The sequence below is a fragment of the Pavona decussata genome, unplaced genomic scaffold (assembly GCF_977016875.1).
Source record: "Pavona decussata unplaced genomic scaffold, jaPavDecu1.1 SCAFFOLD_51, whole genome shotgun sequence".
In the NCBI taxonomy this organism is placed as follows: Eukaryota; Metazoa; Cnidaria; class Anthozoa; order Scleractinia; family Agariciidae; genus Pavona; species Pavona decussata.
Window position 1 is genome coordinate 1,508,584 of NW_028145473.1, and position 13,917 is coordinate 1,522,500.

Here is a 13,917-nt window from a genome sequence, read left to right on the forward strand (position 1 = left end):
GAATCAAAATTAACTGTTTTCCCGTTTTAGTGATTTGATAAATAGCACAACAAAAAGACTAGCCTGCGAACGCAGACGTATTTCCGGCTGTAGCTTCTCTCCGCCGAAAGAAGAAGCCACAGACGGAATTCGGAATGCGTCTGCGTTCTCAGGCTAAACAAAGACATAAATAGACCAAAAGTGAAAACAAGTAATCAGTTTTAATATTGTCAAATGGAGACATTTAAAATAATTTTAAAAAGAGCAAGGTTTATTTCACGGTCAGGGAAATATATTTTTCTAATATTTCGAAAGGCAGGGCCTTTCTTCTTCAGGGTATGTTATGTTTGAGACTGCTCAAAGTACTCTTAAGACAAAAATTTTCACGAAATTCCTTGATGTAATTAACATCAACCTAAAAGAGGTCAAGAAATCCACGAGTTCAAGACTTCTGTCAGAGTTGTGAACGAAAACAGTAATTTTATGACGTTATAGGACGAAAACAAGCTTTGCACCAAAACGAGGCCGTTCCTCGTGCACGTCTACGAAAATGTGTCCCACGTGGAAGGGAAAGACGCTGTCGCGTCTTATATAATGTTTTCAGCATCATCAGGCTTTTGGAGCTCCCTCGGCGGGTGGACCGGTGAGGGTGGAACTCTGCAGAGACTCTGCGCCCAGTAACTCTACCCCAATGAGGGGGGTACGGGGGAGCAGAGACGGGGGAGCATTTTGCTCAAATTAGTTTTTATTTTTTTATTGTTATATTAACATGTTAAAAGACGCGTTTTCACTTGTAACTACTTCGAATGGATGTATCTGGCACTATAAATTCGATTTAAATGTTAAGGAAGCTATGTTCTTGTCCACCTTTAAGGTGGGGGTAAACGTGAATTTGAATGGAATTTTAAGAGGTTTGAAGAAGAGATAAAAGAAAGAAAATGATTTTTAAGACACCAACAGACAGTTGATAACCACGCAAGAGCACCCCAGGTTGCTAGTGGACTAACTTGGTATCCGTCTATTACTTATTAACTACAAATTCTTATTTTAAAACTTCACTAAATCTTCAATATTTCTTATTTCTCTTAATTTTACCAATCCTTCTAGAAAAACTATCTCCCCCCAAATATACCCAAAATTCACCTAAAAATTCACAAAACACCAAACAACGTAGATTTACGGGATAAGCAGAGAGTTTTTGGATTGCTTGAAACGTGAACGAGATATTTCCATTAAACCGATTTTAAGCGACATGGAAACGGCTTTTAAGTTTACCCCCGCCTTAAGAAGAAAGGCCGTGCCTTTGGAAATATTGGAAATATACTTCCCTGACTGTGAAATCAGCCTAGCACTTTTTTTTTAGATAGGGTGCGTTTTTTTTGGGAGAATCCCAAAACGGATTTGTGATCTCAGATTATTCGGATCATGGTGCATCAAAGGAACCGACGAATCAAGTCTGGAAAAGGGTTCGGCGGTTCCTTTGATGCATCATGATCCGAATGATTTGTGATCACAAATACGTTTTCGGATTCTCCCAAAAAAACGCACCCTATATGTTCTACAATTTTTTGCTGATTAGATCCTCTACTACATGCAGGATCCAGTAATTTTAGATCGTCGCGGTGGTCCTTGCAAACACAGTTAATTACTAGTTTTTACTGTATATATAATGCCACTGAGATATATTGGCAAAATTGGGAAAAAAATCAAAGGAGAAACAAAACTGAAAAACGTACTGAATCTGACGACAATAACACGCCACCCTCACTCACGCTTTGTTCACGTACAAAAGAAGTTGACATTTACGCGGTTAACAGTTCACTTTTAATCTCTAACGTCATAAGTGTTGCAATGTCACACGCTCATGGGCTTTTGACAGCAAACAATTCTATTGTTAGATGCAATGTAACTATTAACTAGCCAATGAATGCGTGCGCTTTGGCGAAAAAAAAAACTCCTACTATATACTGAACAATAACCTAATATTGAGGTGTGTCCAAGATAATATACTGTTGGTCGGAGATCTGAGTTTCGATAGTTAAAGGTCTTTCTAATTGAGCCCAAAATGGCTTTTTGGGTAAGTGATTAAATTGTGCGAGATGAAATCGAATTTGAAAATTGGATCATAACGCAATGAGCACATATACAAACTAGTTAAATTGTTTCGCAGTCTATAGTCAATTCACAACTGATTTCTTATAAAGCCTCTAATTTTCATGATGTGAACTAAACAAAAGAGGGCTGCAATACTGAAGTTGTCACATCGTTTCCAAAAAGTTAGTCCAAACTGCAAGGTATAAACTTTCGCGAAACCACAAGCATTTAGACCACACTTCAGACTTTTCTGAAATGACGATGAAGCAAGCGTTAATAGGCCATTTCCGAGTTGCTGTGAACCTCATTATGAAAGCGAGGCTAAGTGCAAAGTTTTTGTTATGAAAATTAGTTTTAATTCATATGCAAACAAAACTAATTTTCATATGAAAAGTTTTGCACTTAATTAGCCTCGCTTTCATAGAGAAGATCACAGCAACTCGGAAGTGGCCTATTGCTAAACGTGTAAGATCTTCCACGTGCACGTCATGACCAACTTTAAGACAAGCGAAAGGTCGTTAATCTAAAGACCTCTGTTGGGTTTTTTGTCTTGTACCGTGTATCGTTCAGACCCTTAGAAACGTAAGTCTAACTTTAACAGTGAAAGAAATGGCTGGTTAAGCATAGGTCGAGTTTTCCTTTACAAAAAATAAGCAAATTAAACAGAACTTATAAGTTTTAAAATCTCAAAATTATCCGACAAATTGTTATTGGCATATTTTTTTAAAGAAAGAAATATGTATTTGTCGAAACAAGAGACTATGAGGTAAGAGAGCGAATCCCCCATGTATGCCCCTCTTCCTATGAATTTTTTTCAACTACTTTTGTTTGCGTTGCTATTTTAATGTCGACAACTTATTGGTCAATTCGAGTGACATCATTTAATTTTAAACTCAATGGTGGATTATAATTTCCCAAAATAGCATGGTGCGAACTAAAAAAAGACTGAAAATAATTATTATGGGGCATAGCAAAGGGATTCGCTCTCTAACCTCATAGTCTCTTGGTAGAAAATAAGTGTAAAGTGTCGCCTGTTTTAGTAACCAAAACATTTTTTTAACTTGTACGACCAATAGTAAAAAGTCGCTCTCAATGGTTATCTAGTTAGGAAACAACAGGGGTGGTCTTCTTTTTCTCTACATTAATCAACAAGGTCTGTCACGTAATCAACCTCTCAATTGAATTTCCATCTTCTCTAGTTGGGCCAAAGGTAATTTTGCTGGATCCGTCTCCCGTTGTGCAGCTAATAAGAGGCTTCAAACTTCCATGGTCAGTTACTGGAACGCCTCCCATATACACGGCATTGATAAGGAACTCTACAGTTTTGGTTAATACAACAAATGAGGAACCCTTTGAAGTAGACGAAGAGGGAAATTACACCTACCTGGCCATCAACAAGTATGGAATGGATAAGAAAGAGTTCTCAGTTTCTTTCAACGGTGAGAATTTGTAGCAGCCCGAGTAAAAAGCCTAATGGGGAGCAGGGATGGCGCAGTGGTAAGAGCACTCGCCTCCCACCAATGTGGCCCGGGTTCGATTCGCGGTCTCGGTGTCATATGTGGGTTGAGTTTGTTGTTGGTTCTCGTTCCTGCTCCGAGGGTTTTTCTCCGGGTACTCCGGTTTCCCTCCCTACACGAAAACCAACATTTCCAAATTCCAATTCGACCTGGAAACAGTGGAAAGAAGAGCCACTCCGTGGATTCCACTGAAATTCCTATTTATTTATTTTATTTTATTTTATTTAATTGATTGGTAATTTTGGGGGGATATTCCGGAAATTGTTACCAATTAGTATTTTTCTATTGACGTGGAGGGAGGGTATATGTGATACATCCATTTAATTTAGCACCGTCCACCAAGGCGTAGATATGACATGTTTAGTTTTCAGTGAGCGTTTCCAATGCAAACCAAACACTGTTCTCGATCGTAGTGCGGCAATCCATGTACACTATAAATTGTTGATGCATTATTCTCATTGCCTTAGTGGGACTTGTATTTTACACATGATGATATCGAATGGTGATAGGATTTCTGGCGCGTGTGTACGAATTAGCCGGAAATGAAAGGTTTCTGCGGTCTCAGAGCAGTGAGGACTGGAGCTAGTACAATTGTAGTGCATCATATGTAGAGAGGTGTACATAAGAGATGTGTTTCACGTGGAAAATCATTCTAGGCCGACACCTCACTTAGCTTGCCTTATTTTTAATTTTTGTTTGAACATGTATTTTTAAGTGTGTATCAGTCGTTCTTCTTTTCTCCACGTCAAATTGCCCATTCCATATCTACCTTAATTAGTCTAAACAACCGCCTTGGGTGGGAAACTTTTACCCCGACAAGAACACTTGTCTACGATTTACACAATTTTTTCACACTCTGATAGCCAGGAAAGTGTGACACCCCCCCCCCCCCCACCCCTTTCAACAGTTCCTTTTTGGTAATTTTACCATCCATCAAGTCAATATGATCCATGCCCCTTCCTAAGCCAGTATATTGCGATAGACTAGAGACGAGTATTGGATTCCTATGAATTCAGTTACTTTTCTCGTTAACCTTGCCTGCACAATTCCTCTTTGCTAGCTATTATCATTGCGAACAAGTCACGTAACGATCTATAACAGGGAAGTCAGTTATAGTAAAGAAAAATGTCGGAAATTCGTAATAGACCGTGCAGCATAGTAAATGTGTAATCAGTGAGTAAGCGATGTGTAGTCAATAGGTAGTCGATCAGTATCCAATAGCATCAATGAATAATCAATGACATCAATTGGCCACAAAATTTTGGCACATAGATTCGTCAACGATTATTTATATTGATCATCGCGTATGCTCAATGACTAATCAGTTGATTAGTCAGTGATTACCCATCGATTTACTCATTGATCGATGTCATTGATCATCGATAAGTTACGTTGGGATTATAACGCAGCGTCCGTAAAGCGCATGTTCTGATTGCCTGGCACGCGTCATCCATTTGCCCGTGGGCTGTACACTGTCGTGAGCTTACATTCAGCTCAGCTCCTCGCTCGTTCTTATGGCCGGGGAATCTGTCAATAATATCGAAATCAATCGTAACGAGGCAAGTAAACGGGGCTCCCATATCTTTAAAAGTGATTCTTCAGTGGGTAGACTATATTCACTGGAGGAATTTTAAACGGAATAAATGGCCTTTCGATTACTTGGGTAAAAAAACAAACTTCCTCATGAAAAAAAAAGGAAACAAGGTCTTAAGCTTGTTCTGCATGTTTATAGAACCATGCAGTCATACGTCCACAGGATTATTAAATTTTTAATTGATCGTTTTGGTGACCAGTCAAATTTAGTAATTCTGGTGGTAGCTTGGTTAAGTTTTACTCATTGAAAATATTCCGAAAATCGATATGTGAAAGCAGCACTTCAAGAAAAGTGACCACGTCTAAAAACCTCGTAAAATTACAACCATGAAATGTCTTTGAAGACGTTTGTCCTAGATTAAAAACAAAATAAAATAAAATAACTAAATAAACTTAAAGACCCTTTTTGATTGAATTTCCGTCGTCTTCCATGCTCTTTAAAAAACGTTTGGTTCTGATATTTTTAGGACGAGAAACGGTATTAGTGTAAGGCTATTAAAGTTAGTGATTGCGGGAATAACTCCAATTTTGCGCTAAATGTTGCAAGCATAAAAGCAATAAAGTCGACTAGCCTGTGCAATAGTCTAGTTATGGATGCACTTGGAAGGTTTGCTAAGCTCTCAAGAAGCTAGAGTTGCTCTCGGTTACGCAAGCAAGTCTAATGCTTCTTTCATGCTTAGCAACCTCTTACGTGCATCCATAACTAGATAGTTGCACGCTGCACATTTACCATTTCTCAAAAAAAAAATAAAAACTATTCAGGATGGTATTCTCAGGCCTTGTGTAAAATGGCCAAGACGTCTCGAAGAATGGATTGAATGGCAATGACAGGTCTTAGTGTCATTTAATCTCTCACTTACAGTTCAGAAATATGATTTTCATGTATTCACCAATGATCCTGTATTTTGGAAATTTGAGTACTCTTTGGTAACACATATGACAAAGTCGAAAAGATAAGAAAACAAATAGTAAAGCTTTTTTCAAAATAAATTGGACTCTCAAAGGAAGCAATATTTTGGAAATTAGGGCTCTGAAAATAACCCTCGATCAAAGAAAAGTTACTGAGACGAAAACAAAACGAAGAAAAGAAGCTGGCTAAAGTTAATGACATGGACGTTTAAAATTGATATGGACAGGCTCAAAATTAATTTATGATATATTTTGTTACTGAAATATGAGATTAGGTGGGTAACTCCATGAGCTTTCGTTTACACACCTCCACATTTTTATAATTTCTGTTCCTTGTAAATGTTGTAAATTAGTATGTAAAAATGAAGAAACTTGAAGATAAGGCTAGAGACTCAGTGATCGGCGGTGTAGCAAGCTCAATAGTCTGTATTAGAAAAGAATAAAATGAAAAGAGACTATTTCAACGAGCGGGTCTGGGCCATGCCTGCTCAATGACAAATAATCCATACCTTTTCGGTTCCATGGATAATATCACAGCTTCGCTTAAAAATCCTTTGCTTTTTTCTTACAGATTGCGGACCTCCAATTCAATGTTCTACTCCAGGTCGAAACATACTGGTGTGCCATCACCTCACTTCAGCGTTAGATGTCATCAAATGTGCTCCAAGGACAACATTATTGCTGTAAGATTATACGACGTTATTTTATTGTTGACACACGTAGATCAATATTAGAGTTGAGGGTCCCGAAGGGGTTAAATTTGAACTGTGATTGGCTTGTTTTTTCCCTGGGAAATGGGATTGGAGTCACTGGGACTGGAGTTACTGGGCCTAAGATTTGCTCAATGGGAGTCTGCAAGTCCGCCCTTACTGAAAGTAAAAGCTTCACTTCGGATGTCGTATCGTCTCTTCATTCGCTGGCTACAGGCCTGCTGGTCTCGTGCAAAGTCATGAACAGTTGCTATCTATGCTATGCTTGCAATCTCTCTGCATACTCGAGATAATTCTGTTCCTTAATATCAGCTTGCTGCCGTCCCAAAAGCAGATCAAAGGGAACACGCCATTCCCGCCCGAACATGAGCATTGCAGGCGTATTTCGTCGTCTCGTGCACTGCTGAACGGTATGACATCAGAAGTAGTGGTTAATGCAAGTCTAAGTCTTTCTGGTGATCCTAAACAAACGTGGCCAGTTGATTTTCTAGAGTTTTGCTGTACGTAAATTATGATCATCCGGGTGAGTGTAGTCCTGAGAAGGACTGTTTGTGGTGACTTTGACTGACGTTTCGACAACCTGAGCGGAAGTCATCTTCATTGTAACGTTCAACCATGCCATCCGACTGAGGATGCAGGGTGATTGTCTGTGTCGTATGGATCCCAAGAAAGGTGCTGACCTCTTAAAAGACATGAGACTCAAAATTTCGTCCTTGATCAGAATGGAGCTCGGCTGGCACCCCAAACCTACTGAAGAATTGAGACACTAGGACATTGGGAACAGTGAACGCTTCCTTATTTGAGAGAGTAACCCTCAGGCCATTTACTGAAGTAATCCATAGCAATCAAGAAGGAGTTGTTTCCGCTTTCCGTTTCCAGCAAAGGTCCAAAGACATGTATAACCACACGCTCCATGGGCTACCCAATACTGTACAGCTGAAGCGGCGATCTCGTTTCCACCCTGGGACCCTTCCTAGACGCAAACAGGTCACATTTGTGGCACCATTCTTCAATGTCACAACGACAATGGATCCAGTAGAACCTTTCACAGACTTTGCCCAGGGTCTTCGACACTCCTAGGTGACCATCTTCTGGACCATCATGCAGACGTTTCAGCACACCGCCACGAAGTGCTGTAGGGAGCACCAGCTGCCACGTCTCTTCGCCACGCCATCTGAGAGGCACGCAATCGTGTTGGTGTCCACTGTTGGCTTCCTAACAGTTACTCGTCCTTCGATTCTTCTTGCCCAGTGATAGCAGACTTCGAGTGCAGCTCTCTGGCAACTGGGAATGTGACAGCTGTCCTACTTCCTCTACTGTCTCCAGGAAACTCCTCCCCCTCTTGACGCTGACAATGCGTGCAATTTTTTTCAAAGCCAGGACGCCGTGACAACATATCTGCATTCTGATGACCTTTGCCCGCCCGATATTCGATGCGAAAGTCATAAGTCTGTAGTTTCTCTAACCACCGAGCCATCTGTTCTTTTGGGTTCTTGAAAGTGAGAAGACATTGTAGGGAAGCGTGGTCAGCTCTGATAGTAAACTGCCTTCCATAGAGGTAGGGGTGAAAATTCTCAATTGCTCTGACAACTGCCACGCCTAGTGGTGCAATAGTTGCGGTCAGAGCTGCTGAGTGCATGGCTGTAGTAGCCTGTGACTCTTTCTTCACCATCATGGACTTGACAGAAAACTGCCCCTACACCGACATTGCTGGTATCCGTATCTAGTAGAAAGGGTTATGTGGTGCAAGGGTACGTTAGGACCGGGGCAGACACAAGAGCATCCTTTACAAGCCTTTCTCCACTCGAATGATTGACCTTTCTCAGTCAGTTCATGAAGGGGCCTAGCAGCATCAGAGAATGACCGTACGAATCGTCGGTAGTAGGTGCACAATCCAAAAAATCTCGTGACCTCCTTGGCATTTTGTGGCACAGGCCAGGTTTCAACTGCCTCTACTTTGTCAGGGTCTGTGGTTACTCCCTCTGCAAAGACCACATGTCCAAGGAACCTAACTTTAACTTCTTAGGTTTTAACTTCTGGTTGTCTCAAGCGTTCTAACTCTCGCTCGAAGGTCAAGGCATGTAAAATTACATCATCAAGGTAAATTAAGCGCCTCAAGTCCCCGAATTACGAAATCGCGCCCATTGAAACACGTCGCCCGATAAAAGTGGGGTACCATGATGCTTTGCGAGCATTACAAAGCGTGCCGCTGCTGGCGGTATCTTTTGTCTCAAAGCATGAATCCTCAAAAGTGTTCTTTTTTTTTTTTTGCACAAGAGGAAGTAGTTTACGTAAAAAAGGTTGCAGCGCCCTTTGAAAGGAACATATTAAAGTTCTAACTTCGAATGTGGTTGATTTAGGATCATTTCAGTCAAAATTTTGGCTTGGAATCGCAGTATATTGCCGTTAAAACACGCTTCGTTGATTGAAAATTACATTTGCTTGATTCTGCCATGCCGCTCGATTATGCAAATTACTTTCAATTCACTGGAGACTGTGATTATCTGTTTTCCTCCTTTTTTACTGGAATGATAGCATGCATAATGGCCACTCTTATTGGGAACTGTCGTTTGTCATTGAATAAGCTAAAAATCATCACTTCCTTGATATCGCAGGTTAATTTTTTTTATTCTTCGCGAAGCGAGGTTAATAAATTTGTCGGGCCGAGCCGGCCCGAGCGGAGCTAATATAAGCCGCGTGAATTCGAGCGAAAAAAAAAAAATATATATATATGTTTACATATTTCGTTGAAGGTGTCTGCACTGTTGCCTAGCAACAGTGAAAAATAAAGTATGAATGAGGTCAGACTGTCTGGCGTCGTCTGGAGCAAAATTTGCATACATCGGGAAAGTTTGCGTGCCGGATCAAGTTTCAACTGCAATGTTCATCAATATTCACTGGATACAGAACTATTTCTCCAGAATGTTTTCCCTTTCTTCCAGAAATCTTTTTTGTGAAAGATTGCATTGAAGAAATTACACGTTTTGTGACCGCAGTAAAATAATTTTCCGAGGAAAATAAATTCATCGAACACGATAGCGCTTCACGCACCTTGTACATTTCGTCTCGTCAAAAATAGATTTTCAACCGCAAATTAAACTAGCCTGTGGAACCTCGAAAAGACCATGCTCATCAAAATAGTTGCTATGTTTAGAAACCTTTTAATCAACTCCTTATAATCTTGACGGGTATCTGATGGAAGATTTCCCAGTAGACCTTTCAGGCTCGTCGCAAGGTAGTTACCCTTCTGCTTATCGTCGCTTCATTGATTCATTCCAGCGACGATTTCGAACTGTGCGATGTACGGTTCCCACTGTGGCTTGCCGTCAAACGAAAGGTGGTTTTTGAACCGGCCGTTTTTGTTCAGGATCTCCACTGGAAACTGAGAGAGGCGTTGAAAACTTAAATACTTCAGGTGGAAGACTTGATTTCAAAGGCGTGAAACTTTCTACTTTAACATGCATTTGTGGATCCGCCGTATCCGCGCTTTGCTCAGTTTATCACTGAGAGTCTTCAGCTGAGAGGCGAACTTCTCTTGTGTCCTTTTGAGCCTTTCCTTAACATCTTCTTCGAAGGAACGTCGTATCGAGTCAAGGAATTCCACCTTATTTACGAAATCTCCCTCCAAAGCATTTATTTTCTCAGTCAATATATTTTTGTACAACTTGGGCTCAGTCTCCAGTTGCGATGCTTGATTATTCACACGAGTACATAGTTCTTTGAAACGTTGGGACAGTTATTCTACTTGAAGTTCAGTTTTTAACCCTTGTTGTTCTAGCCTGTTTTCTATCCCTTGGTTTTGGTCCTTTATGGACTGAAGTAACTTCATAATAGTGTCCAATTTCGAATCGGAGTCTGCCGCCGTAGAGGTGAGCCGCGGGACATTTTCATCCACGACACTCGCATCCTGCGTTTTGAAAACAATTTTCCCGCTTTTGTCGCTAATATCCGCGTCTGCCATCCCACTTCTGAGACTAAAGTTAACGTACGCTGAGTTTTCTAACACAGAACGCGAAGAACACTTTAAAATTCTTTGGTGTTCCCATCGTCCGCGAGCAAGTCACTCTTACAATCTGCTCTGCTCATACGATCACATGGCATGCCTAGATATGGAGCTACCATATTTGGGCACTATGTCACACAAAAGTCCGTTAGAGTATGAAACAAACAAAAACAAAAATTGAACTACAACATGTACACAAACATGGCGGGAGCCAATGAGTCCTCGCGCAAACTTGCAGCGCTGTTGTGCAAATCAAGTTTATTGCATCTAAAAATGTTGAAAGATCTCTTAAAATGAAGAACTGTCTAAGCTTCATCATAGCCATCATTCGAGACTTGTACTACCAAATCAGTTTAAATATTGACTGACTGTTAACACTTCGTTGAAAATCAGCATGGGTAACGCATGCGCATTTTACATGCAAGAGAGACATCTTTACACTGTACGAATACGCTATTATTTTTGGCCAATCATTTGAAAAAGCAGTCAAAAGGGTTTCTAGGTAGGCAGCAGCTAACTAGATTTACAATGCATCAAAATTCCTTCCCACGCCCACCTTACAGGAGATAGAAGAGGAACGAACAGGTGGTTGGTTTACCTAGCAGGGGACTTAGTGTTCTATTGTATTCCCGCCTGCCTTAGGGGGAATTGGAAAATGAAAATCAAATGAAACGAACAAGCTTTAATGAGGACGTGGGTTAAAATGCATGGTAAATACATCAGACAACGAAACGTTAGGGAAGATAACACAATGGATAGGGCAAGCACTTTGCCTTTGAACTTCCATGAGACTAGAACTATCGTGAAACAACAATTTGACTCCACTGAAAGGTATGAAAATAAAGTTCCATGCGGAAATGCTGAGCCACCTAATTCAGATTAAGACGTCAGTGCCTTTAGCGTCAGTGACAGTGACCCTTAAGGAAAGGTTGATCCCTGGGTATGATTTGTCCAAGAGGGTTGGGAGAATAAGAACACTGACAAGTCGGAGGCCAGACTTCTTGCAGGCTGCAGAAATGTGAAGTGATGTTGTCTCAGAAGTCGTAACCAGCCTCAATTAAGAACAAATACAGATGAAAAAAAAAAAATGAAATAAAATAAAAGAGCACGTAGGCATCACACTGGGATTTTCGTGAGTTCTGCAAGTGAGAATGGGATTTGCAAGCAGGAAAATGTTATTCGGAAAAAGTCGGGCTGGTAAATGGGTAACTTTTATTACAACCACTGGTCCTTGTAAAGCACAAAACCTCTCAACAAAAGAAAAACCTCCTAAATGAGGCATACGGACACATTAATGTTTATTTGGGAGCTTGGAAATCTCGTACCCAGAGTTCTCTGCTACTTTGGCCAGCGGATAGTGGTCAAGAGAGACTCTGGGGAACTGGAATTTTATAACCGCAGGATTTCTGCGGTAAAACAATGCAAGCTGTTCCGGAGCAGCCAATAAAAAAAATTAAATAACATTCCAGTTTTCCAGAGTCTCTCTTGGCGAATAATCGCTGGCGAAAGAGCTTGAGGACTCTAGGTTACCAGATTGAGAGATAAGACGTATGAGGCCCTACCTTTCCCCAGCGTCTTACGCAGAATCGTGATTTAGTTGTTCCAAAAATATCGTCATAAACTCCTTATGAAACCCTGCGTGTTGCCCACAGGCGAATATCTAACTATCCCATCAGAGCATCCACGGTTCACCACCTACTTAAAATTATGTAGTACCCCATGGTTCTCACCCCGCCTACATGGTACACAAATGCCACACGTTTTATCCGTTTAATCAGCAACTACCTAAACCTTTCTTTGTTTCGCAGGGAATTGGCCTTTAGCGACATTTTGCACCTACCCAATGGGATATTTGCAAATCTGACCAATCTAAAAACATTGTAAGTGAGGCGAGATAATCGAACAAAGTAAACGAAACATTTTAACCCTATCTAGACGAGGGTGTGGTGCGATCTTAAACGCAGCGACTTTCAACCTAAATAACTTTTCAAATATTTGAGCAAACGCCCCCTAACGGAATGAGTTTCTCAGAAATTTATCTGGAAAAAATATTCATGTGGTCTGTTAGTGTTCATAAAGTTTGTTGTTACCATAACAACCAATTTTTGACAAACAGTTCTTTTCTCAAAATAGAATTTCCTTTTAACAAAAATGAATAAAATTTACCTGTTTCCCTGAAATTTTTATATTTTTAACTCAAAATAGTGTTTTTATGTTGGTCTTGATTACTTTTGGTTCAATTTCGACGCTTTCCTGGAAAATCCAGAAATCCAAGATGGCCAACATTTGGCGATCATGACCTTATTATCACGTAATATGACATCATCACTTTGCGTTATGGACCTCAAAGAAAACATCCTGAAATGTAATATATATACTCCAAGTCTGTCATAGCTTTTATACTTGGAAAATTAAGGATAGGGGTACAATCAGCACCCCTCCCCCCCACAAAAAAAAGGCGGGCCAAGATAGGGTTGAAACAATGTCATGGCGCCGCACATATTCAGCCTGATATAACGGCCTGAAATAATTAGCAGGATGGGTGGAAAGGTGAGAAATGGGAAAGATGTGGTGAAAGATAGGGGTTTACCCAATTACCCTAGACGAAAAACTTAAACACGACCCTTTCTGCGCCCCTATATGGTCTTACGTTTTCTCCCTTCATGTTGAGCAGGCTGCTACTTCCTTTTTCACTTACAGAGCCTCGTACTGTTTCAACAGTTACCTAGCATGATATTTTCATCGGGAACAAACGATACTTCAGTTACACTCTCCTCATATCCAGATTCGTCTTATTCTGAGTTTCTTAATGAGTTATTGGATATTAAATCACTCGGTTCTGGCCCCGAACGACTTCCGTCCAAAGACGAAAACATGAAAGCTCTACTCTGAGGGCTTATCTCCGGGAGCTACGGCTTTTTCCCTCCACGAAAACCATTTTTGCTAAATTTCTATTGAATATGAAAACAGTGGACGAGAGAGCCACAAAAATAACTCTGACGAAGGAGTAACCCCCGAAACTTCAATACTTGAATCTTTATATGGTGGCCAAATTTCCTTATTAACTCTGCTGAAAAAAACAAACAGTTCCAGTAAACAATCAAATTTATTA

General features: G+C 40.5%; 1 protein-coding gene across 1 annotated transcript in view; it reads left to right on the top strand.

The window, feature by feature from the left end:
- Positions 1-13,917, top strand: part of LOC146481014 (uncharacterized) — a 68,837-nt gene that overhangs the window by 18,533 nt on the left and 36,387 nt on the right. Inside the window, exons 9-11 of the mRNA XM_085108715.1 lie at positions 3,273-3,512; positions 6,664-6,775; positions 12,614-12,685. Coding sequence (XP_084964841.1) covers positions 3,273-3,512; positions 6,664-6,775; positions 12,614-12,685 — 424 coding nt within the window. The remainder of the gene's footprint in view (positions 1-3,272; positions 3,513-6,663; positions 6,776-12,613; positions 12,686-13,917) is intronic.